Source organism: Labrus bergylta, chromosome 14, assembly GCF_963930695.1.
Source record: "Labrus bergylta chromosome 14, fLabBer1.1, whole genome shotgun sequence".
NCBI lineage: Eukaryota > Metazoa > Chordata > Actinopteri > Labriformes > Labridae > Labrus > Labrus bergylta.
In genome coordinates this window covers 12,515,500-12,542,626 of record NC_089208.1, presented here as the reverse complement: position 1 = coordinate 12,542,626, position 27,127 = coordinate 12,515,500, and the positions used below count along the sequence as shown (strand labels likewise).

Below are 27,127 nucleotides of genomic sequence, written 5' to 3'. Positions count from 1 at the left end.
TATATTTTACATAAAATGTAGGTTTGACTTGTCTTTTAAAATGTTTAAAACATTTATATTTAAATCTAGAATAAAGTTTACTTATTGTGAACACACAGTCCATCTTTCTGATGCTCTGCTGTTTTACATTTCTGACCCAGTCACTTCAGTCATTTGTTCAGTCAACTAGAACAACACTTTCAACATGTGATGCAGAAGTAGTCAATCCAGCACCGACACTTTGCTCTGGGCTTCAGATATGACTGTGGTTTGAGACTAAACGGCGTAAGATAAACAAGAGAAAAGCAGAAATGAAACGTGTGCTAACTTTCACTCTCTCTTGCAGTTTAGACAGATTAACACTTACACCAGAGACTCATGTGGTCTTCAGGTATTACTGTACGTGTGCTGCAGAGGGAGTGTGAAGTTGTGAACAGGTTTCTTCACTTACATGAGCCCTATCTTGGACTCGAACAACATTTGAAGTATAGCTGGTATAGCTGCATCCTTTTGCCATGACTGGGGAGCCCTCTGCCCCTGGAGGTGGTTAAGACATGTAACGTAGCGCACAGCCAGTCACACACAGTGAAAGACCTGTCCAAACACTGTTAGCATAAAAAGAACACAAAAGAATACAACAGCCTAAAAACCGTAAAATTAGTTTCTGACCCGGGAGGTCCAGACCAGCACTTTGGGAACCGCTGGTTTAAAGTATCAAATTTATGTTTTCAGTTAAGTTGAACTCTTAAAGTGAATTTTTTTTTAAACTAATCCTTTTCACTTAGAAATACTCTTAAGAATTAATTTCCAAAGTGCAACTTATTGTAGTGCTTCATTATAAATCAAAGTATGAAACAAAGAACAATATTACACCATTTTGCAGTATTTTTTTGTGATAAGACAGTTGTAGAGAGGCGGGAAATGTTGGGAGGAGAGAGTTGGGGATGACATGCAGTGAAGGGCTGAGGTTGGAAAATCAAACCCACGGCATCTGCAATGAGGACTATTAGCTTCCGTACATGGGTTGGAAACATAACCGCTAGGCTATCCCTGCTCCAATTTGAATGCTAATTGAAAAGGTTTTTTTTACACAAGCTAATTCAATTCAAATTCAATTCAAAAAAACTTTATTTGTCCCCGGGGGGCAATTCAAAGGCACACAGAGCAGTAAATTAACAACAGTGCAAGTAAACAAAACATTTTAACCTAAATATAAAGTGTCAATTTAAATACAACTTAAAGCTTAAACTTAACTTAAAAATACAAAATATAAAAGAGTAGATATGAGTGGACAGTGATAGGACTAACAGATGTAAACAGATGTAACCATAACTATGTGCAGTAGTGACCAGATGTAAACAGAACTATGTGCAGTAAACGAGAAATAAAATTATAAAATAATTAAAGCTGACTTCAAATCAAACATGGAGATGTATAGAAGGGTGCAGACGGGCTTATAATTAAATTCATTATCAACATAAGAGAGGGGAAACTATTGGAAATGAAATGCGATGACTAATAAGAGAAAAATGAAGGTAGTCACGTTAGACGTGGTTTTATTAGATGCCGTTTTAAACTGAGAAACAGAACTTCGGTATCACTGTGACTCTGGATGTTTGGTCCAAACAAAACCAACTGTTCCTGTACATGGATAAAGATTAGTCATCACTCAATACCGCCATTACTGTAACAAAACACTACAAAGTTTCTTCTGGTCTCTGCCTCTTTTATGTCACCACACCGGCTGTTTGTCAAGTCATTTGAAGGCTGCAGTACTTGCACTCTCAGTGGTCATAAACACCACAGCAAGTTATCAGCGCAGGAAGGCTAATTTCAGCTCTGTTAACTCTCAGTTTAACGTGCACACCTTCTAATACTGAGCTAGTTTGACTCATATTGTTTTCCCTTTAAAGTTTTTCCCGCGATGCTGACGAGGAGAGCGTGAGATAGTCACTGTGGTTGTCTTTAGGTTGATGCTCTTAAAGGGGCATTCCAAAGAAAACTGCCCCTTTACTGCTGACAATTTCCCCTGCAGGTTTCCCAACAACAAAAATCTCTGATAGTGTCAAAACAGAAGCAAAAAGTGATTCAAAGAAACCTGCTTAATGTTTTCATCACATTCAAGAGTGATCATTTCAAACGTATGTAAATGAATTCTTATAAAAGCTGTTATTTACCTTCATTCCCATCGTTGATATGTGATTATAACAGTGAGATATCTCTTTTCATGCTCAGCAGTCGGCTGAATTGAATCAAATGGAAAATGTTGGTGAACCTTTAACCTGTCAGTTTATAAATAGAGACAGAAAAAGTCATGGTAGCCTGAGGGGACATTCAGTCTGGTGTTCGTCCTCTGGCAAACAACCAAACGGCCTCCATTGGTTTGTTGGAACAAAGTATCTGTGAAACGATGACGAAGCAAAGATGATGACGTGGTGTTTGCTCTTAACCTGTGAGGCAGAAGTCCACCTCTTTTTAGTAATTATGGGAGCAAATCTTTTCTCACCGCAAAATGAGCTGCAGAAGAAAGTGCACAGGTACAAGCTGCTTTCTAGAATGTGTTGCTTTTTTCTGCACTGTCTGTATTCCTGCTTCCTTTGGCCTCCTTTGTTTCCATAAACTCAAGTTGAAGTTGTCCATCAATTTAGCATCAAACTACTCCAAGAATATATAACTGCTACTAAATGGCAATTTGCTGAACCTTTTCAAACCTATGATAAAAATGTGAATTGATTTAAGATGTATGCTGCTTTTAGATTTTGCAACAAAATCGTCTTTTTTTTCCACTCAACTTCAGGGGTGACAATACAATAATCAATGTTTTATATCAAATTGCACCTAAGGATAATACTCTAAACAAATCAAATGGATATGGACTACAAACATGGGCTTAAAGAAATCAGAAGAATCAATAAAGGTAAATGAAGAAAAGGTTTTTTTTACAGAGAAAGGAATGAGAGGATATACTCGGTCAGTTGGATATTTTTTGTGGTTTCATGTCCATACAAGCTGTAGAGGTGCTCACACTGCAAGACACATACCTTTAAAAAAATTAAATATCTCTTCCAGCTCATCAAATTTCTACCAGATGTATCTCTTACTTGAGATAATGTGATTTTACAGGATGCAGCATTGTGCTTCAAAACAGCGGAGCCAGGGTTAAAACTTTTGAAGCATAAGTCCATTTGTTTGATGGTTTTCAGTGTTGGCATCAACGCAGCACTCTGACAGAAATATATGCAGAGTCCGTGTTTTGTCTTGATGCGCTGATGTCATTCTGAACACAGCCTGAGGGTGAATCGGCCCTGTGTTTACAATATATGATGGACCTTTGGGTGAGTGTGTGTCTCGGTTGAACACATGCTGGTGAGAAATCTCCTCCATGATGTCATTGTGACACACCTAGATGAGTGATGGGAAGATGTTACGGCAGGAATCAGTGATGCAGAAGTCCACTGTGCTTCATTAAGATCTGACTTTGACTGTTTATTATCAGCTATTGTTTTAAGTCTAACTTGTTGACTAACCATTAACGTCTAGTTGGAAAGAAATCGAACTTGTGCTTTTTGCTAAATCATTTTGAAGTGTTGTCATTCTCCATTGGCTGCAGAACAAATTTGCTTTAAGGCTTGTCAAGTTGAGAATGTGTATTATTTTGTGAAGCCTGAAGGTGGAAGTTAATATTAGTAGTAGTAACATTCAGTGAAGGTTAGATACATGTGACATATTGATGAGATCGTTTCATCTTGGTGACATTTATCTGTCCGATGGAGGAGAAAACAACCATTGAGGCATTGAAGAACAGAAGAGACAGCAGGAGTAGAACATGAGTGGATACATTTTCGACACAGACAAATGAACGATGGGAGAGGAAAGATAAAGAGTTCAGGCCTGTAATGAAGAACAGAAAAAGGGGAGGAAAATGAGAGGTACAACGGTAAAATAGAGGTGAGAATGAGGACAAAAGGCGTTAATGGGCCCGGACAGTAGAAGGGCAAAGGGTGTTGAGAAAACATGAGTGAGGAGGGAGGGAGGGAGGGCGTGGTGAGCGAGACTGAGGGAGGGGAGGATAGATGGCAGTGGTGAGACAGGTCGGCTGACTCAGTCACATTCCTGTCGTCCAGATTTATAGTGGCTCGGGGTCCTGAAGCAGGCCCGGAGCCGTGGACAAATTATAGTCATCTAGAGCATTCCTGTGCTGCAAACACAGGTTAGCAGCCGGGCCACGCTAAGTGCTAGGTGCTGCCTGTTGACAAATGACTTCCTTTGAAGGGCACAAAGAGAGGGAGAGAGAGAGAGAGAGAGATATTTACTGTGAGAGGGGGCAGAGTCGAGCCGTCTGTGTTTCTTTAGTCGGAAAACATTGTTGCTAAAAGTAGAGATGAAGTGATGTTTGTTGGTGTGCATGTTTGGGTGTGTGTCTACCCATATCTGTTTGTGTGTGTTTGAAATGTGGGTACCCACAATGAACCAGTCAAACCAACTGGCGACATGGGCTCCCAGTGGAGGGTCCATACACACACACACACACACACACACACACACACACACACACACACACACACACACACAAAGCATCTTCCCACATAAACACAGCATCATTCCTCACTCACACTTCTCAGAGATGGGAACAGGAGTGTGTGACCCGTGTTATTAAGGCCATCTCTGCATTTAATACCAGGTTCCCAGACTACTAATAACCCTAATAACCTGTCAGACCAGGGGCCAAACCCAGGGGCTGCTATCCTGACCCTAACGAGTGTGTTCGTGTTTGCGTGTGCATTTCAGGACTCAAACACACAGAGGAAATGCGACAGTATTTTATGTGTTTCCATGGCACCTTTGACTTAACAAAATGCAAAAAGGAAAATATTGAACACAATCATGTTTGTGTGTGTGTGTGTGTGTGTGTGTGTGTGTGTGTGCGTTTCTCGCAGGCGTTCACAGGCATCAGTCCCAGGACCTCTCAGGGTACTACTCCCTCCCTCCAGGCAGTGTCGGCCAGATCACTCCCTCCATGGGCTGGTGAGTCTCTCTCTCTCACACACACACACACACACACACACACACACACACACACACACACACACACACACACACACACACACACACACACACACACACACACACACATATCTTTGCATGCTGTGACTCACAATGACTTTGTTCCAACTCACAATCCTTCCCTAACATTAAAGGATGACACAACTGAAATGCCTTTAACAACATGAAAACTGAAAATATAGCTGAAACCTTGAGTTTATTAGCTTTAATATTGATAGAAAGTACACCAAAAATTATCCTTTACCACAACGGAAAAAATAATTGTCTTTCTTTATTTTAAATCAGAAATTGTTATCGCTAAAAATAAAGTTATCGCTGGCTTCAGACTCAGTATTTTTTTTAATTCTTATTTGGCAGTTCATTCATTTTTGTTGGATTTTAAAGGCATCACCCTGTACATCACAAGTGTGATAGAAAAATGTCCCTTTTCTTGACATTTAATTGGCCCAACCATTGGTGGATTAAATAAGAAATAAAATATGAGAATCAAAAAGTAATGGACAGTGAAAGATGACATCTGTTGAAGGTATTACCTGAAGCAACATTCTGAAATGTTTTCAGTAAACATCATCAAGTGATCATGTATCACTCAACAATTAAACACATTAACTTGCCTTCTATTTGATTCCTTTCTCTCTTTTTTAAAATAAACTGAAAACTTAAAGGATCAGATTATACAATGTATTCTACTATGTCAACTTGCACTTTTATAAACTCTGATAAGTAAGTAGGTGAGAAAACATTTAGCCACATAATCAAAAGAAAATCATCAGTTGATGAAATAACAGATTGCTTCACCAATCTCCGGTATTTTCTCACCGTTGACCTCATGTAACCTCTGAACCTTGAAACATTCATTTCTCCAAAACCTAACTACCCTTCCTGAACATCATCATCATCATTATTCTCATCATCTCAGAGCGTTACACAGACGCACTTTGACCCCGACAGTGTTATACATCACTGTCTCACCTGGTGTCAGAGTAGCTAACCCAGGGCAGCAGGACTGTGTGTTGCCATGGAAACCTTCTCCTTTAATCCTCTGTGTTTGGAACTCGCTACTTGAACTTGTGAACCCTGCTCAGAAACAAAAGGAACAACTGAAAATGATAGGTCACCAAGAAAAGTGTCAAGTAAATAAAAATCTATTATTTTATAATAATAATGATGATAATAATTTATACTTTTATTGATCCCGCGAGGGGAAATTCGTTTTTACACTCTGTCTAGTAAACATTTACTGTCTAAAGGCGGTAAAATAAAATCATCCATCCAGTGTTTTTACTGACCAAAATCAGATTGACAATAAAGATTCTTCAGGTGGTTCAAAACTTGGATGTAGTTTGGAATGAATCACCAGTGAAGAAGACAAAAGACACAAGTCATGCAACATCCTTCAACATGTTTTCCCTCCTTTATTCCTACTTCCCGAGCATTCTGGGAAATGTTGGCCCATTCAGGTAGATTTCTAGATCACAAGAAATGAGTGAAGACCCTGGAATGAAATATGATAACGAGCCTGTTTTCAGCTTTTATTCTTCTGCGGTACAACTCCTCTCTGCAGTGCTGGTCGTCTGCAGCAGCCACATCTGTTCCTCATTGTGTCCTTCCATTCGTTGTTTCCATCATTTCTGCATCCACTGTGAGCTTGGGATGTCATGCTGGTCGATTGTGAACTTATAATGTCAGGCTTCCATTGATTTATGGATCAACGCAAATCCATTTATTAGAACCTACAGTATCTGTGTCTGGACCAAATCCCCTACAGGAGCAGTTGAAGGCTTACATCAAATGTCATATTTGAAAAGACAGCTTAAAACGCCGCGTGATCATCTGCCTACATATGTGTTTATGTCTTTTATCCATGTTTCTGTAGGATGAGCTGTCGGTCCCCAGACGTGTCAGAGCGTCTGTGATTTACAGGCGTTGTATCTTTTCCTCACACTTCAGTATGGATATCCACAAACATTATTAACAGCTAAGCTCCTTTAACCCAGATTATCTTCTTGTTTTAGGCCCTTGTAGCGTGTTTCCTTGTAGAAAGAGGAGGAGGAGAACGAGGAGAATGAGCCATTAAATGTCAAACCGTTGTTTTCTTTTGTATCGACTGTTAGCCTGCTCTCTCCTCTATGTCCCCCCCATGACCACCTCCATATGTGCCCCCGGCCTGTTGGTGTGTTTTTATAGTTTGAAAAGATGCAGCTCTGCTGTGGAGGGAGCATGAATCTCACAAACATGTTGCATTATTAAATACAGTGTGAAACATGAGCTAAAGAGGATGTTTGAAAAGCTTCTTTAACAGCGCAGAGTGAGTGCTGTATAGCAAGGCGTCTGAAGGAAGAGAGGCCTGGATCATGATGGGAAGGGAGCTTATCGGTACAACTTGTTTTCTGAAACATGAATTAAACGGAACTAAACATGGAGGGTGCATGTGTGAACGCAAACAGCTGAATTTTGAAACTGAAACTAACTTTCTGCCAGCTATTTAGTACTCAGGGTAGCCTGGGACTCAGGGTGAACCGGTGTGTGCACACAGCAGGTAATATTCACGGCAAATAAGTTGGCAGGGTGAGCAAGTTTTTTTTGGCTTTGACTCTTTACTGCTCGCCTCATTTGTCCTAATACTTTTATGCACTGTTGTGTCTGTATTGTGGAATCCTCCTAATACATGTTGTAGTGATATAGACACAGAAACGGGGACCTCCGTCCTCTGCACTTCTACAACCTGTAGAGTGTATCAGGTTGTGGAAATGTGTCTTTCCTGCATATCTCCCACTGTGAGGTGCGAGAGGCAAGCTCCTGAAAATATCCGGGCCTGAATGTAGGAGTCCATGGGTGAAAAGGACTTAAGTGAGGCGTTGAGGCCTGCGTGTGCCACAGTTTCCAGTGAAATTAGAAAATAAAGCCAGAAATCTCATTTTATTGACACACTGCTCCTTCAACAATCAACTGAAGAGCAGGATAGTTTATGATGGAAATCAGTGGTGAAAGCTGTCCCGCATTGCTGTCATACACTGATACGTTCATGTTCCATCTGAACCTTTACATGTACAGTGATGTAAATACTATGTTGTCACTTGTAGTCCAAGTCTAACAGAGAAAATACTCCTGTTTAGTGTTTCATTCTCAGCATACCTCTGTGCAGCCATGCCTTTCTCATCAGAGGTATGTTTTTGTTTGAGAGAATGTGGCGTCAGCATCACTCAGCAGCATGTTCGACTCATATGACGGTATAAATGAGGGCTGGTCATTTAAAGTCATTACATACACTGATGCATTAATGATCAATTTATGTTTTGAATCTTGGACCTGGTGTTTTTGAGCTTCTTGGGGAGATAAAAAGCAGACCAGTGATCTTAGGTTCTCTACAGCTGACGCCCTCTGCTGCTGGCCTTTACTGTAGAGCTGCCTCCTGCTTAATGAATATAGACAGGTTAGTGTGGTGATGATGATTGTACAGGTGATTTAATTACTGGATGTGGATTGAAGTTTTTGTCACTGCATACATTGTTACATCAGGATGAATCAGTGAAGGGGGATGGTTGAATTGGCTCTCAGGAGGTAGAAGTGTGCTTTTATACATATCAAAGGCTCGTGGTTACATCCCATCCCCGCTCGCTCTCGACCTCCCGCGGTGTGTGAGTGTGTGTGTTTCTGCTACCGGTAAGCCATGTATTGACACACAGCTGTCAACAGTGCTGTTCTGGAGCTCCGCAGGGGATCACCTCGCATCCCAGGATCCCAAGAGCTTCTACAACAAAGTTGTTTTTAAGCATCAAAACGCAAGATTTCACATTAAAGAAGGCGCTTTTAAGAATTGATTGATGCTGAAGTTTTTTGTTTTTTTTATAAAAATGGCTTGTTGCAAAAAAAAGATATTGTAAAAATATGTAAAATAAGCTGAAGGTTTAAGTTTCTCCTAAAACTCAAAGCAACCCATGTAAATGTTTTTCTAAATAATAAGAGAAAGAACGTAAATCACAAAAACAAAGAAGAAATGTTTAAAGAGATTTCCATGTTTTCTCACTTCCCCAAAACAGTACCTGTGTCACAGGACAGCTTGAGTGTTTAACTTGTATTTGATTTTCTTCCCATTTTAATTGTGATTTTAACAAAAGATTGATAATAATGAATTAACTCTGAGCTAAAAGGGGGAAACTCAAAAAGGAATAAAATCGTTCTACCTGTAAATCTAAAGGGCACAAACTGTGGCCGTCTCTCCCCTCTGCTGTGCTGTGGCAGGCAGAGTCAGCCAGTCTACCCCGGCCTGTCCCCCTGTGGATTCAGGCAGTCCTACTCCTCCAACCTCCCCGGCTCCTCCTCCTACTCCAGGTATCGTAGACAGCTGGTCGGACCGAGCCAGAAATGAATACACAAAAGTACGCTTTGCATCTTCAGCTGCTATTTTGTAGCACTTTCAGGAGATCTGAGCAGGAGTTCTCTGTGCGACATGTTGTTCAGCTTCTGTGTCTGCTTTCATTGTGGGAGTCTCTTCAGAGCCAGTGTGTGTCCGTAAGCAGGACTAGTTCAGTGTTTTTCTGCCAAAGCAAGCTGAGTTAATGCAAATAGCTGAGCCTTTCACTGCTACAAAAAAAGGTGACATCCCAACACTGAAACACTTCCTTTTCACCTTCACTACCCTCACAAAGACATGGACTGCTTTGTATTGCTTCTTCCTAACTTTCATCTCCTTTTTTTCTTTCTGTGTGTGTATGCTCCTGATCTTTGACACGTAATTATGAAACTAGATTTATAAAACAAGCAGACATTTTTCTTTTTTGTATTTCAAGGACATTGAGAAACCCAGCAAATACAAGCTTTGTGCCCCTGCTTCGAGTTTGAAAGATCTGCACTGCCTTCACATTATTCAGCAAAGGGCTTTTTGTGCTGCAACTCCAAATCGTCTGATTTGGAAATGTTTGATCCTGAACCACAGAAAAAGATCTCCTTAAGGACACGAACAGAATAGAAGTCAGTGATGATGCTTTGTCGCTGCAGCGCTTTGCCGGTGTGTCAGGTTGTCTGCTGAGTCTCAAACATAACTCACAGCACCCAAAAAACATCAAGAAGCCGTCTTAAAGTTTCTCTTTAGAAAGATATCATGCTACACACTGTTGGTGGGTATTGTAACAGTGGCTGTGTAAATACTTTGTCACATATTAAATATACCAAACACTATTTCAGTCACTCTATGAAGTCAATTACTGCATTCAAAAACTGCAAGACCCATTTTTTTCTTTTGATCATGAATCAATCAAAAAGTGTGGATATTAAAAAATATATATAATTTCACTGGTCACTCAAAGAAGATGTGTCCTCTGTTTTCCCTATTTTTGAGCTACTGACTACATGCAGGTTACAACAAATTAAAAAAAAAAAACATCACACTCATTCCAGCTGCCGCGAGTAGCTGGTTCTTATTACCCCCTCGTTGTCAGGGTCTCATGTTGTCCCTTTTATCCCCACAGTTTGTAAAGGTGTTAAAAAAAAAAAAAAAAAACAATCTAATGGTGGATTAAGAAATTATTCTTTGACTTTTTGTGAGGATTTTTGTTAGTTGTATCGACTGAAATCCGACTTCACACAGGACTACAAGATGTGAAGGAGGATTTGTCTTTCTTGTAGTAATGCTAGGGCGTCCTCTAGTGATGACAACTTCAATTACACATTGTGACTGTACTCTAAAGAGAGTCCTCAGGATGAACACTAGCCACCAGTCATGTTTTTTTTAAATATATTTTACTTATCTTCTGGAGAGCTTCTGTGTCAGTCAGTAAACATATGTTCATTCAGGCAGCTTTCTGTTAAACGTTCATCACTCTAGACACTTGAGAAAGTGTATGGATTTCCTCTCTGGTTCAACCAAGCCCCGGGGAAATGTCACAGCAGTCACCACGTTGAAGATCCACCTTAACACTGAAACAATCAGGCTTTGTCATGCTTTCCAGCTCATTGCTTACAATCAACTGTTGCTTTTGCTTTGACGCTCACCGTGCTGTCTGCCCGCTGACTCAACACATTTCCCTCCAACTGATGAAATCTTTGTTTCTGTCACTCTCTTGCCTTTCGTCCTCCAACCCCTCCTTCTATCCTCCTCCTGAAACAGGTTCCCTCACTCTCTGATGCTGGGCCCATCGGGCATGCATCCTACAGGGATCCCCCACCCAGCCATAGTGCCCCCTACAGGCAAACAGGAACATGACCATTATGACAGGGGCATGTATGCGTAAGTATTGTCAATTATAATAATCTTTAGGATTCTAAACCAAGCTTTTATAAGCTAGAGGCAGGATACAGTTAGGCTAGCTTAGCACAATCACCAGGATCAGGGAGGCACCTCTCATTAGCACATTGTCTTGCGCAACAACCAAGGTGTCAAGGTGTAGTGTTAGGTTTGTAAAATGTGCTGGACTATTTCTTGGCAAGGAGCTGCTACTTCCTGGAGACTTGTCTTCACTGTGAAGATGCTAGGCACCCTGCAAAGCCAGACTGAGTTCCAATTTTAAAGCTAAGCTAATGGTCTGAAGCTTCATATTAAACATACAAGTCTGACAGTGCTATGTATCCTCTCAACTAACCCGCAGTGAGAAAGTGAATATGTTTATCTGCCAATATGTCAAAGTTTTCTTTAACAGCTTGTGTTTTGTGTTTCTGTTTATTCTTGTGATTTTTGTAACTGGTAACAGAATGTATGTGGGCACAACACCATGTGTAAACTCTTGTACAGCTTAGTTATTAAGTCGAGAAATCTCAGATTTTAAATGAAGTACTTCAGAATCTCTCTCTGTCTCCTCTAAATTCTATCACTGTTCTTTTCCTTCTCAGGAAGCCGCAGATGGAGGTCAAACGGGAGAAGGAGCCCAAAAAGCCGGTCATCAAGAAACCCCTGAACGCCTTCATGCTCTACATGAAGGAGATGAGGGCGAAGGTCATTGCAGAGTGCACATTAAAAGAGAGCGCCGCCATCAACCAGATTCTGGGACGAAGGGTAAGGAGTACACACACACACACACAAACACACACACACACACACACACACACACACACACACACACACACACACACACACACACACACACAATTTAACAAGAGCTAATCCTGTTTCCAGGCCAGACTATAATTTCACACATGAGGAACATAACAGGACTATGGTAATGCTACTGAGGTCATATAACAACACAGACAGGTGGTACAGTGATGCAGCAAAAAACAACACAGTATACAGTTTTTTCATAGACCTCGTATGTAAAACAAGATCAAAATGTTGAAAAAACAAATGTGTCTTTGTGTGTTCCCAGTGGCATGCGCTGACCCGGGAGGAGCAGGCGAAGTACTACGAGTTGGCCCGGAAAGAGAGACAACTCCACATGCAGCTCTACCCGACCTGGTCTGCCAGAGACAACTACGTAAGAACTTCTCTTCTTACTCCAATACTTCACTCCTCTTCCTTCAAAACATTTTTTCTTTTTTTTAAATTGACAACTTCTCTTCCCTGAGTTGTTCTAAAGAAAACATATTTAGGGGGATGTTAATGTAAAAGTCAAGAAAGCACCCTCACTCACTTTCATTTATTGAACTTCCTTTCTTTCTGGTTTGTAAATTGAACCAAGAACCAAATATAAAAAGAAATAGATCCAATTAATCAGATCTTTTTGAAGAGTGTTTTTTTTTCTTCTCTCATCCAGAATCTGAAGGAATTAGTCAATTGACTGTCTTTACTTGCTACTGTCTCAAAGTCCTGCATGATTATCAGCTCCCAAACCTGTCAGTTCAATGTCATAGATCATATTTACAAACATTAATGGCATGAAGAGATCAAATCGGTCCTCTGAGATTACCGGAGGCAGTCAAACCTGTGTGATGCATGTGTTTTAGTCTGATGTGTTGGGGATGATCTGTATCTGGGCTGCTGTGTGCCTCTGACTTGTCAGTTTGCTGTTGAACTCTTGCAGGAGGCGGGCCTTAGCGGGGTCGCAGGGGAAAAGAGTAAAGCTGATTGGGTAGGGACACTTCTTATGGTGGATTTATGCCTCTGTGGTGGGAAACACTGAGTATGTGAAGAGCTGCATGAAAGGGGTTGTGGGTATTTCTGTGCAAAGTCTGCATGCACCTTCCAAAAATCCTGATGACTCACAAACAACAGCTACAATTTAGAGGAAAAGGAGAGAAAAAGAGAGAGCTGTAAAAGCAGCTCTGATTGGTCAGTTATAAATACATTTGCACAGGACCTTGCTTTTGAAGTCTAGTAGTTATTACACAGAGGTATAAATCAACCCGTTTTGCTTAACTAACAGAGAGCAGGGCCGCATGGCTGGCCTCGCTGCTTCACTGCCTTAGATCTTAATTTATTTTGTTTATTTTTTTTTTTGGGGGGGGGGGGGGGGCGGCATCTTTTATTTTGTTATTATTAAAGCTAGACAACTAAGGCTCACATTATAGACATACAGACACATAATCGTTTGACCTTCCACTTTTAATTGTTTTTAGAAGTCATAGGTAAAACTTGCTAATTGCAGATTTAAGTAAATGATATCATTTATAAATATGATAACAAAGAGGGTAATAAGGGGGCAACAGATGGCCTAGCGGTTAGGTCGCGCCACATGTTCTTTTCTGCATGTTACTCCCCACTCTCTCTCCCGATTTCCTTCTCTATCCACTGTCCTATCAAATAAAGGCAAAGATACATCTTTTAAAAGAGGGCAACATGTCGTAATCAGGCCCGACTGGCTTTGCTGTAGCACACGCTTCTTCTCAGTCTTTCGATACCTGTAAGGGAAACAACCTTTAAAGCTTTTTACCTGCTGTCCTGACTCTCTATATCTGACTTGAGCGACAGATATAGAAGGCATGACGCACGAGTGACGGTGACAGTTTGCTGGGGCTGTGGTTGATAAATATGTTCAGTACCTCTGAACAACTGCTTCATGTCACAAACATTGCACGTTGAATTTGTTCTGTTGTCTTTTCTCTCCATCTGTCGAGAGTTCTCTTCCAGCTCCACCACATTCTGATGTTTTGAACACGAGTATCAGTTAACTGTGATCAGACCTGTAGGAGCTCATACAGTTTGCATGATGGAGCTTTCATCTGTAGCCTGATTTTGTTTGTAGTTAAACATTTTTTTTTTTTGCCCATATTTGTTGTGCAAGAGATTTTTTTTAAAAGATTATTAAATTAAGACCTGGCTCGTTTGGATGCCTGTCCAAAAAATAAAGGCAGGGGATGTTCATGTACTAAAGGAAATAGGTCTGGGCTATTACACTTCACCATATACAAGCACTATTTGCCATGTTATGTTACATTTTAAGGAACCCCCCCCCCCCCCCGTCATCAGCCTCGAGGCACTGTGCTTCTCCTTCAGTGACAATAAAATGCACTCACTGGACCTGTTAGCAGAGCAGGAAGTGAAGTTCCACATATCGCCCCCGCAGCTGTGGAGGGTTTCTCCTCTTAGCCCTAAAAACACCTACATGTAGTCTATGCAGACACACAGACACAATGTACACCCATACAGCTTCAGAAAGGTGCAGTTGCAAAGAGAGTAACCACATAGACATTGCTGACAGCGAGCTGAGGAGGGCAGACATGAAGCGTAGGCGTAGAGCTCAGTACCCACATCCTTCACCTCACCCAAACATGAGGCCTCACTTCACCATCAACGGATCTGTGTGAACATCTCTGATGTTTAACCCCACACTCACACATCACAGTCTGCCTTGAGATTGGAAAAAAAGTGAGGCTATACTTGTGTATTTTTTTCTTCGTATTCAAGGTGATCTATACTCATTTAAAAGCTGGTTCTGATCTCCTTTTGGGTCATTATTTGAATTGTCAAATAGTCTTCTGTTTTCTTTTTCTTTCTTGCTTTTTCTTGCTTTTATAGAGCATTTAAGATGGTTGCTTGACCTGGTTGCTGCTTTCATTTTTGCATTTTTTTGGTTATAAATGGATTTACATGTCATTCGATTCAAGCCACCTTTTCCAGATTTTCTGAACTAAAAAGAAAACTGTTTGTTTTTACGCTGCATCATGAACTCTTGCTGTCAGAAGGGATTGCACTATTAACCAAAGCAACATGTGAAGATCAATCTTAATGGGGGCCATACCAGGTGAGAACTGATAACTCATTTGTTGTTGTTTTTTCTCCCACAGGGCAAGAAAAAGAGGAGAAAAAGGGAGAAGCTGCAGGACTCCAATACAGGTAAATCCTTTTAAAAAGTCTCTGTACGGTTTTATGATGTGTCAGCAAATGCATAAGTAATATCAGAGTAGAACTGGGACAATTTATGTTGAGCTTGAACTTTCGTTGGGGCTCTCCTGAACTTCAAGTTGATGTCTTTAAGGCAGGATGTGTCTCTAACGTCAAACCAACCACCCACTCTGATTTCCATCTAACCTGAATTCTAACCGTTCGAATCCCTGGTGTAACAAATCGTAATGTCCAATCTAATTATCTCATTGCATAATTTTCTTTTCAATAAAAACATCTTCTCTAATTTCTTAATATGATACAAACACACAGAGGAATCCTTCAAATGTAGCTCACTTAGTGTTCATGTGTTGTCATGCATTTTCTTCTATTGCTAACAGCATGAGCAGTTAGCATACTAGCAGTTTCACTGCTAAATGATGCTAATCTTTAACATCGTTTTTTAAAAATTCCATATCAAAGATTAGTATCAGAAAATATCGGATTAAAGATGTTAGTAGTCTGCTAGAAGGTAGAAGGATGGATGATTGGAATTTTTACCTGAAAATTAAGTATTTCTTTATGATTCCAGTATAAGACCTAAAATAGCTAAGGACTGTATTTTTTTTTTTTTTCCAAAAAGCAAAAAAAAAAAAAAAAATCTGATACTAACAGTGTCACAGCACGCCTGCCTTCTCTGTATCTGTATGTGCATTTTAACAGCCTGTTTTCCAGGATGCCTGACTTGTTTATGTTTTGTTGTCTTTGTTGTTTTATTTCGGTGGTTGTTGTCGTTTGCAGTGCTGTAACCTGCTACTAACAGACTGACTTTATGGCTCTCTTTGAACGGACAGCTCAATCGGTGCTTCGTCCTGCCGTGACAAGTTCCTTATGTGTCTTTTCTTCGTATCTTCATTTCTCTCCTGTCCTCAACCTCTAACCTTTTCCTCCCTTTTTTGCTCCTCTCTGTATTCTTCCTGCTCCTTGTTTTGTGCATGCTGTGCGTTGTGCTCAGACCCGGGCTCTCCTAAGAAATGCAGAGCTCGCTTCGGCCTCAACCAACAAACGGACTGGTGCGGTCCCTGCAGGTGTGTACCAAACATCAGCACTAACCCTCTCCGTAGATCTGCAGCACTGTCACACATAAATCATTTCTCCTTTTATTAATGGTCCATTCATCAGTGCATCACTTCCCTCCCGTAGAGTCTTTCCTATAGCTGCTCTGGATATATAATAATACTGAGTTCACAATAACTTTAGCTTTATCCACTCTTTACCTTTAGCCATTTTGATAGTGTCACATTAGTTAAAGATGCTGCTATTAAGTTCAAATTCAGTTATTCCATCCATTGACGAGCACTGTATGAGATGATGTCTGCCTGAAGCCAAGCTCTGCCTCTGAATGATGTTTGTAATCTGCATGCTGTCTGTCTCTAACTTTCCGCTCTGCATATTGATGCAGTATAACTATTAATATATAGGTGGAATGTAACTTAGATAGAGTTTTACACATGAAAAGAGGATCCGGATATACCAGAAACCTGCAGACTGTGCCATTATCTTCCTTCCATATTGTAAAGAATGACTGTGAGGAGAACTGTTCCAGGATCAGTAGTTCTATCAGATCTAAAGACTTTAGATTAGACGTCAGCTTTGAGGAAAAACATCATGACACAGATGAATTCATTTGTGACAAAAAAATCCTCTGCGTTAATGGTAAAAGATGTTTTGTCTGCGCTCTAATTCAAGTGCACTGCATCACCCTCAGGCTCTTTTTGTGTTTAAAGGGTAGAATCAGTCAATTGAAAAAAAGCTTTCAAAGTCCCCTGATCTCCCTGAAGTTGCAACTATGTAAGTCCACTTTATCAGCATGAATGCAGTAGCATGTCAGTAATAACCAGCAGCAGGCCTGTCACCACCTCAGACCGCTCTGTCTCAGTCACAGCAGGTTTTTACAGTTAGACAGCAGTCGACAGCTTCTGCAGGACTCAGGAATCTGTGTGGTTCTGTAGAAAAAAAAAAACCCTTCTACCACCACAGCACTGTGTCAACCCTGCTGTCTTCCACACCATCACGTCATGGAAATCGAAGTGTGTATGTGTGTTTCAGTTTGAGAGAACAAGGGGGGGGGGGGGGGGGGGTGAATGTGGTTAGAGCAAATCCTCATCGTCGCAGCTCAACACACACTCCCTGCAGCTTTGCATTTTGACGACATTCTCATGCCCATCTGCTTGAAACTTTCTCCATTCATGCAATGTGGTGACGAGCGCCTTTTGATGGTGAACTCTGACATTTAGAAATCACTTTCTACTGCACTCTTCTCTGTCTAAATATGGCCTAGCGCCCTTCCTTGCGGTTCAGCTTGGTGAGTCATATCATATTCTGGTAATGATAATGGGATCCTGTTAACTGCTTTGATGCTGTGCTCAGCAGTACAATAACACCTCACAGCATGTCACTCAGGTCGACAGTGAGTTTGGTGCAGATGAGGGGAATAGTGCAAATGAGGTCGCAAAAGAAAACCTGCAACACCTCTCTGGATTATCGTTTTTTTTTGATACAATAATACTTTTGTGATGCGCGTTATGTGAAGGACAAGCAATATAGGACATAAATATCAGTCAGAAATATATATTGGGACGCTGATGACCTAGCAGGTAGGATGCACCCCGTGTACGGAGGCTACAGTCCTCCAAGCGGGGCGACCCCGGGTTCAAGTCCGACCTGCGGCTCCTTTCCGTCATGTCATTCCTCTTTCTCTCCTGATTTCTTACTCCATACAGACACATAAAATAATATTGTTATAACCAGAATGGTTCAACACTTTGAGAGATGTTCCAATAGTAGGACCATTCTCTTTAGTCTCTGTTAAAGCAGCAAGAGTCTGGAGGCCTTTAGCTTAGCTTAGCATAAAGACTGAAAACAAGGGGGAACAGCTAGCCTTGTCAGTCCTAAAACATGTCCTAATGTGCTAGTAGGTTTATGTGTTAGAGGTCCTAATAGAGCGTTTTCCTCCTTCTTCCTTATTACATTTAGATTAAAACCATTTTATAAATATTGTGTTTTTTATGTTTTGTTCTGTTCAATTTTATAAAACAAGTCCACTCATTTGCAACAACAGCAGTCTATTTAAAGCTTAGGTCTTTTCATGAAATTATAAGTCTGTAATTGAATTTTCCTAAATAGATTGACCGTGTAGAGGACATTAACCCTTCATATACACATGTGCATAGTGTGACACTAATACTTCTGTGTTAATCATTATAATCATGTGTGTCCATGTTCATACAACATGTGCATGCTGCATCTTCACTGAAGCCTGCTGACGTTTACCATCCACACTTTATTCACAGATAACTCTCTCTGACTGTCCTTAGGAGGAAAAAGAAGTGCATTCGCTACCTTCAAGGAGGAGGCTGTCCCAGCCCATCTTCTTCAGATTTAAGTGCTATAGACTCTCCCCCCTCCCCCTCCCCCAATCGCCATCGTCTCTACCAGCATCAACGGCCACTCTCCCCGGGCTGCTCCACGCCTCCCACCTCCCCGTCAACACGCCTCCCCTTGTCTCCGCCAGCACACATGCACTCACACACACGCCTGCCCCAGCAGCAGTCTGTGAGCAAGCGCGGAGACCACCGACATACCGCAACCAAACCCCCCCACACACACCTGGAACTGTCCAGCAAGCAGACCCACAGCTCGACGACGGCGCTGTCAGCCGCCAAGGCAGCAGGACTTTCTCTTAAAGTGCTAACAGAGACTCAGTGATCCATCAGGTCTTCTTACATCACTGACCCTCTTCACTTCAGCTTCCTCCAGAGCCGTACAGATCGACTTCCTCCTCACAGTTTACGATATTCTGTGTTCAGAGGGTGAATCCTCCAAGTGTCTGTGGTTCTAGACCAAATAAATCGACAGGTCGATAAGGTTCTATTCCTTCTCAAAGTCATCTTCACAGATCGGTCCTGCCTTGGAGACAGCTCTGCCTCATAAATCATTTTACAAATAAGCCATAGCCCCACCCCCCCCGATGCTCCCGTTAAAAGTTAACCCTGTGCTTTCTCTTCCGTGACAATCACAAACAAAGAAGTTTTTTTAAAGAGCTCTTTGCTTCATTAACTACAGGGTATGGAGTTCTCAGAGCTAAAACAGCATCAAGGTGAGGCCTGTTGTAGTGTTTTACCTAAACATTTAACTCTAAAAATCTACAACTATCATTCAGACCAAACCTGAGGGAAGCGAAAACCAGCAGAGCCAGCCTGACCAGCAGAACCCCCGCTCTAAAGAGATGAATGAATAGACTTTTTACTCATCATTTTGTTAATCTTCAGTTTCATTACATGTCCGAACATTTTATAAATATGTGTGCATTAGCTTTACAGAATAAAAAAAACATGTAACAGGTTAAAAAAAAAAAAAAAAGTCCAAATCACACAAGTCAGAGCATAAAATACGTTAAGTTACTTTCTTTTCTAGGCACTTTCAGGCTGTCAGTACTTTGCTATATCAATCGATTCCTGTTTGTTCAGCTTCCTCTGAAGTTCTGTTATTTCTGTTTGACTCTCATATACATTTTTAAAGGTCAAATGTTTTTCTGTTGGAGAAAAAGAGTTTTTGTTTTTCTTTTGACTAAACATTTTGCAGCTCCGTAAACTTCTGAGACCAAATGGGTACTATTATATTGCATTGTGTTGTAAAGTTTTATAAATGTTGGAATTCCCTATTATAATTAAACTTTTATATGTTTTTATGAAAAAAAAATGAAACTAAAAAAAAAAAAAGATTTTAGTTTGTATCATTTCTTAAAGCAAATACATTTAGTGTTTGTCTTTGGTGCAGAATTAAAAAAATTTCTTTGGTCAAGTGTTACAGCAGGATCGTATCAAAGATCTCTTTGTGTTCTCAATCTGTGCATGTTCAAACTTCAATGTAAAGAAAAAACAAGGCTTTCATTTACTGTTCTGCTTGCAGCTTCAAACTCAACTGACAGCACTGTGAGCGAACTGTAGGCCGAGTTCTTGTTCAGCAAAACCGTTTCCCTCCAGCAGAGAGAGCTCTTGGGCTAGAAATAGCTTGTTTTTGTTTTTTTAGGATGTTCACGTCAGTAGTGGCAACAACTCCAAGATGTCTTTTGTATTTTTTACGCCTCTGATGTATTTCTTGTTTTTGTTTGGTGTATTAAAAGTGTTTTGAATATCTTGTTCATGTCTATTGTAGTTAAAAAAACAAACAAGGACATTTCAAGGGTAATTACTTCCAAGACAAAAACGGTTTCAGAATAAAATACTGGTTATTTGAAAACAAAATTTCAAAACAAAAATGACAAAGCAACCTTTTTTTTCAGTTTTATTGACTCCTTCAATATGTTTGATCATCTCAAAAGCCAGCATCAGAGTTGATCGGAGAAGTTTCCAATTCAATGCAACGTGAATCAGCATGAACCAATTCAGTGTCCACAGACAAGCATCTGTAGTCCTCAACACAGAATCATCTAATCAACTCAAACTTCACTTCTCCTTCAGACACTCAACCCTCTGCACGTTTTCTTACAGAACCGATGCATTTATAGAGCAAAAACTAAATATTCATTTCCATTGTCAAAAAAGCCATTTTATTTCATCCGTTAACCTAAAAGAACACAAACACGTCCAGTAAAAAAGACAACCGCAGTGATTAATAATTGGGGGAAATATGAAAGAAGTGACATATCTTTTAGGGTACAAAGCCATGAATCCAGAACTATTTTTAAACATGAAAATAAAACACGTGTGTGGTAACCGAAAAGAGCTTTTCTTTATTTAAATTAAGACAACACACAGGCAAGTTAAAATGGTCATGCTGTTGGTGGGGTGATAACTGGGGGTCAAGGGATGGGGAGGGGAAGGGGGGCTGTGATGTGGCTCTAAGTACACTAAATGTAAATATTGACAAGTATGAACAACGCCAGTGCAACCAGTTAGCAGGGACAATTCCTTTTCAGTGTGGTGGTGTTGGCAGGATCTCCTCTTTACTTCTCTTCACACCACTGGTTCTCTTTGCGTACCTGATGACAAGAGAGTGGACACACGATTAATGTTGTTTCTGCTATTGTCTTTGACATCACTTTTGTAAGGGCTATTTGTTTTAAGACAAACAGACGATGGAATAACTACCTGGGCTTCCTCCTCCTCTGTAAAATCATTTTTGATGTTGAAAGTCTTCCTGATCTCCTCTGGGGTTTTGCCTTTGATCATGTTAGCCACCGTCTTGCAGGTGACATCTAACAGGCCTTTGATGTCCAAATAGTTGGCGGCCTGAAAAGGGACAACACAACCGGGAGACATGAAGAGAAGGAGAGCAGTGAGAAAGAAAGCTGACAATCGAAGAATTTCATGGAAAACAAAAAATGGTTTAAAGTGCATGAAGAGCAAGCTACACTGTCGTTGTGGTTTGTAGTGTCTACATTGTAGAAGGGGAATGACGATTTTCTAGTGTCCCATTCTTGTTTGTCAGCATTCAACACTTTAGCGAAAAACAAGCATGTACAAAAAAAGCACTGAAGTGAAACAGCAAGAGTCGTCCATCTGTGTAGGGAGAAAGAAATGACAGCAACATCTGTTTGTGGAGTTAAAGGTTTGATTTCAGTGGGGTGTAAGTTCTAAAGAAATGATCAGCAGGTTTAAAAAAAAAGTTCATGTAAAGGAGTTTTTAGAAAGTCTTCTAGCAAAAACAGCCAAAGAATAATAAGGCATTGTTTCCCGCAGCGCTTTATAGTTAAGGCGGCCGCCTGAACAACAGTTGTCTCCTGCGTTATAACATCCAACAGCATCTCCATTTGGATCAGGCCCCCACAGTTCGGGTAAATGTGACTTTATCTCTGTTTTGTCATATTGAACCAGCTGATGGTTACGGGTGACAACAACAGAAATGTATCATCAGTAACGTAACAGCTGCAAACTTAGACAAACAAGCTTCGTTACAGAGCACTGTGTTCGGTTACTGGACGTAACTCCAGTTCTATGAGTCATGTGTAGCCCTCTAACGGTCTTCGTTATTAGTTTGGTAACAAATACTGTTAATGAAATGATGCCGCTTTTCATATAACAGTCAGTTAATACAGTCAGTTGTACTCAGAAGTGCTTTGTTATCGTAAATTACCTTTCTGTAGATTCATATAATTTTTCATTTCACTCTGATGATTCGATTCAGGACAAATGGTATATATAAAGAATTTTCGGAGAGTGGGTTCACTGCATTTAACATCGGACTATGTTGAGTCTTTTGTAAACTGTCTTGAAAGATATATGAGCAAAATTCTCAATAATATTCTGACATTGATTTCAAAAATGTATCTCTGCTCTACTTCTGAGTGAGCCTACACTGAAATCCCCTCAGCTTATACATTAAAAGAAGACCCCTGTTCAAAAAACATCAACCTTTAAACTTGTATCTGGAAACTCATTATGAACACATATCATAAACATCATTTGATGAGCACTGCTAGACTTCTGCTTTTACGTCACAAAAACTCCCTCCTAGCTAGTCCACAATCCCTGCCCATTTGCATCCTCTCGCTTTGTGTATAGAATTACACTGAAAACAGCAGGAGGGGGTCAAACAACTCAAATGACATTCACTGCAACTTGTGTTTCACTTCTTGGAAGCACATTGCAATCCAACAGCTATTTCCCAATCACTCCCAAGCACTTCTTGGTAACCTTTCAAACTGCCTCTTTAAATCCCGACCTTTTCAAGAGCAGTTGCCCCCACACTACCGATCTTCCGGCTGTTGCTAAGCAACTTTAAAATATCCCTGTTAACCAAATAAAAACAAATCAGGACTTTGGCACAGCAATAAATGAAATCAACAACTGGGTAAGACACGTGCAGATTCAACTTCACGATGATGGGTCATAAAAAGGTACAATGAAAAATAGAATATCCACAACGAAAACTTGATATGAAAATGTATCAGGACTCCAAAGAACCAGTTCAAGTACAAGGTGTGTTCTTCCAGTGAATCTATTTATGCTTTAAACAGTCAAGAACTGTCAACCTGCAGAGATTCTTTTAAAGGTTTGACGCAGGAGTATTAGAAAAGCAATGTGTCTCTTCACGTCAATGACTAATGTGTATTTATGTCATAATCTTGAATACAATCACATAGTTATTAGAGAAAATGTCAATGAAATTAAATTACATTCATAACAAAGTTCTGATTTATGTTTTTATATGTCACGCTACAGCACTGGTTGTCTTAACAAAAACAAGGATTTCATAAAAACATCTTAACATTCTTGCTTTTGGTCTTGAGCTTTGTTGCAAGTTGTAGTGAACACCTGTATGTGTACATCTTTAAAAATGTATATTATAGGTTCTCTATAATTAATGAAAGCAGCTGATCAAAACCAATGTGAAGCATCAAATAATATGGTTGTGTTTTTGGTTAAAGTTCAAATGAAGGATGCAAAGCTTGTCTTCAAGTTGAAGTGTAAACGTGTTGTTCGCTGTATTTACCAGAATGAGTTCAAACAAGGTGCCTTGGTCCACTTTGAGGAACTCCTGGTCCCAAACAGGAATGTCATCTGTTCTTTTCTCCTTGTTCTCATCATCCTCAGGAGGAGGAGGGTCATCTTTGTGATGAGTGCACCACTGAATCACCTGAAACACAAACACACACGAGTCAAATACACAGTTGAGGACAATGATGAGAGCTCCATTTCAAACTGGAGCACAACGTTTAAAAGACTTGGCTAGTATTGGTTTGTTAACTTTATTAGAAGTGTAAAATGTCTTCCATCAGCAGGGGTTCCAGTTCGCCAACTGAGTCATGACCAGAATTCAATTAAAGCCATCGTATGTGAAATAACTGCAGCTCTAACATATGATATTGAATCTGTAGCAGAGTCATGAAAAAAAACAGACTTTCAGCCCTCTGAATCCACAAATACTACTGGCAGTTTGTTGACTAGGAAAAAATAGTTATCAAGAAAAATGGGGCAAAAATAGCTTACGCTGTTGATTGTGTTACACAAACAACATACATAGGATTCTCATTTTCACAGAAAGTGAAGACAAACTAACTAATTCTCTATTTCCTAGTCATCTTAGAATTGTTTTGGCGGGGGGTTGTACAACATTCACATTAACATGGGTGGACTACTTGATACAGTGGAAACATTTTTACTATACTGCATTACAACTCTAAAGCTCCATGAACAATAGTCTCCACGTTTAAGTTCACCTCTTCAAAACAGTTTCAAATCAGGTACTTCATCGAAAAGTATAAACTGGCTGGTTAAGACATGACATGTGAATCGTCATTGGGTGACTGTGGTACACATTTGACCTCAAATTGTCTAAATGCACAGACACATTATGAACAAACTTGGAAATCACCAAGTCATGACTTGTAAGTGGAAGGCCAAGCAGAACAACACCCAACTAATGCAGAAAGATTTAGTGAGACCCTAGACTCTTTTTCTTAATTTGGACAGACCGTCTGTAAATATTGTGTAATCATGAATCTACAACCCAACATAAACAAAAGTATTTGATCTGCAAGACCTATTCCAAGCTGAAGTTACCTTAGCCCTCAGAGTGTGCAATTTAGAAATGCTCATGTGAATTCTGCTGTCACAACATAAGTCATATGTGATGGCACCTGGGTGATCTGATTTGTTTCACGTGTTCTCTACCTTCTTAAGGATGGCTGCATTCACATTAGGGAGGGGAACTGGATCATCGTCTCCTTCATCGTCCATTCCCAAATCTGTGGCAAAATGTCAAATAACGTGTCAGACATCAGTCATAAAGATATGGAAGCCCTAAACGGACAAACATCCCTATAATATTTGACCATTTTCCCCCTGATTACCAATACACTGAGATTATTTTTTTTATTGTTAATCTTGTCATCTCAAGATACAAATTCAGGTTTTCCCTCGGGATCTTGAGAAATTACCGTAAATCATATTAATCATGTCCACTTAATGGCTCCCCATAGAAATACTCAATCCATCAAACTTCATTTCAGTAAACAGAGAACTATAAAGTCACATCTGTGAAGAAAAACAAGACATCTTCTAAAAAAAGTGTGTGATGATTTAAATGTTTACCTTCTAACATGGTCTTAATAGTGACAGACTGTTTGGCGATCTCAACATCGACCTCGAAGATTTCCCCATCAGAGCTCTGTAATTTTATCGTGGGCATTATCTGTAGGGAAGAACAAACACGTTACCATCAGCTACATGAACATACACAGACACAATGTGATTATCCAGTAATCTTTCATTGACAGCTGACCCTGATTACACGTCTGCTGATTGCTAACGCTTCAGCTAGCCAAGCTAAAATCGGCTAGTAAACAAACTTACCTGTTATTTCGCAAAGCTACACACCATAAAGGGTAACTCGCAGTATTTTTGCTAACTTAATTACGTCTGCTGGTTAGTAAGGTCAACCTAACTACACGCTAAACAACGACACATTCAGCTAGCCACCTGTTAACATGGGCTAAACGAGTTTGCTACTGGGGGGGGGGGGGTGCCTTAAAGCATACGAAAGTGAAGGTTTTTAAGGTATATAATACGGGTCAGCATGTTAACATTATTTATTATACACGCTTCCTGGGTTTTCACAACCATAAAAACCCTACAAATGTGGTTACATTGTATGCTAATGAGGTAGCTAGCGTTACCGTGCACAATGCTAGCTACTTAGCTTGCCGTTAGCGCCTAACGATGTCAGCGAGGCCTCTTAGCAACCACAACAAGGCTATTCAAACTAAAATGAAAACAAAACGTTAAAAAAAAAACTATTTTATAAAAAGGTGAACACGTTTTTAAATAAATACATTCAACTTAGTGCAGCTACGTACCGTATTTTTTTTTTTTAACTCAGATCCAGAGGTGAAATTCCTCTGTGTTCAACAGCAGGGCCGGGACAGACACGGAGGCACCGTAAGCGGCTAGAAGTCTCTGGATCGACCTGGTGCCGCCCGGAGCTCCTCGATCGCTTTGTCAGAGGCTGGAGGAGAAAAAAGGGGGCGGGGACGTATGAAGGCTGCTTTTCCTGTTTATCTAACCCCGTTTTAATATGTTATAAACCCTTAAAACCGCAACATATGACTCCTAAATTATTAACCGATTAAAGCGATCATTGCAAAAAAATAAAAAATATGTTAAGCCTCATGGCAGTTTTACGTTTTTTCTTTTTTTTTTTTAGTAATTTCTTGAATGTAATATTAAATGTGTAGATGTTTTTAATTATAAGCAGTTGGTTTATCTTTTCGTTAAAAAAAAAAAACCTTAATATTGTTACAGATTATTTTTTTAAGGCATATTTTAATATGTTAAACCCTTAAACCGCAACATATGACTCCTAAATTATTAACCGATTAAAGCAATCATTGCAAAAAATATTATACAATATTATATAATAACATAATATTGTTACAGATTAGTTTTAATTATATTCAGCTTTGGGGTAATTATATTGCTTATTTGTTATTTAAATACGGGTATATGACGGGTGTTAACAAGGTTTGGGCATTTAATTTAGGTTTGCTTGTAGTTTAGAAAATTCGCTTAAGCTATATGTGCTTGAAGTGCCATCAATGTAAATTAACTGTTTTATTCAATGCAGTAAAAAAACAAAAGAGGATTAATAGTGTGAGTTAATTTTTAAGTTACCATGAGGTGGCGCCTTTTCCTTATCATAGAGCCAGTTTTATGGTGCATTCAAGTGCTCCTCGAAGGTTTTCCCTCCCTCAGGAAGAGCATAAAGATCACTATACTTCTACATTTTGCTTCACTTATACACAATACTTTAGCTGTAGTTGGTAATGATAGACAGCATGCACATTTGGTCAAATGTTTTAGTGTGTTTAAGGTTAAACAAAAATAAATA

At 39.9% G+C, this 27,127-nt stretch overlaps 2 protein-coding genes across 13 annotated transcripts in view; one reads left to right on the top strand and one right to left on the bottom strand.

The window, feature by feature from the left end:
* tcf7 (transcription factor 7) overlaps nucleotides 1–20,436 on the top strand; it is a 62,009-nt gene extending 41,573 nt beyond the window's left edge. For 2 of the 12 annotated variants that reach the window (XM_020635608.3, XM_065962671.1), the window contains 9 exons: nucleotides 4,917–5,004; nucleotides 9,286–9,375; nucleotides 11,150–11,269; nucleotides 11,869–12,031; nucleotides 12,342–12,449; nucleotides 12,996–13,043; nucleotides 15,199–15,247; nucleotides 16,251–16,323; nucleotides 18,613–20,436. In XM_020635608.3, the coding sequence (XP_020491264.1) occupies nucleotides 4,917–5,004; nucleotides 9,286–9,375; nucleotides 11,150–11,269; nucleotides 11,869–12,031; nucleotides 12,342–12,449; nucleotides 12,996–13,043; nucleotides 15,199–15,247; nucleotides 16,251–16,323; nucleotides 18,613–19,003 (1,130 nt within the window). In that variant the 3' untranslated portion in view covers nucleotides 19,004–20,436. Of the gene's footprint in view, nucleotides 1–4,916; nucleotides 5,005–9,285; nucleotides 9,376–11,149; nucleotides 11,270–11,868; nucleotides 12,032–12,341; nucleotides 12,450–12,995; nucleotides 13,044–15,198; nucleotides 15,248–16,250; nucleotides 16,324–18,588 lie in introns of all 12 variants that reach the window. The other 10 variants (XM_020635613.3, XM_020635609.3, XM_020635610.3 and 7 more) reach the window with 10 other exon arrangements.
* A 573-nt stretch (nucleotides 20,437–21,009) lies between these two features.
* On the bottom strand, nucleotides 21,010–26,255 carry skp1 (S-phase kinase-associated protein 1). The gene is made up of 6 exons (XM_020635620.3): nucleotides 26,097–26,255; nucleotides 25,333–25,432; nucleotides 24,913–24,986; nucleotides 23,732–23,875; nucleotides 21,388–21,528; nucleotides 21,010–21,278 (listed from the first exon to the last, which is right to left on the bottom strand). Exons 2-6 carry the CDS (start codon nucleotides 25,427–25,429, stop codon nucleotides 21,243–21,245), a joined length of 492 nt encoding a protein of 163 aa, XP_020491276.1. The 5' UTR covers nucleotides 25,430–25,432; nucleotides 26,097–26,255; the 3' UTR covers nucleotides 21,010–21,242.
* Nucleotides 26,256–27,127: the final 872 nt, after the last annotated feature.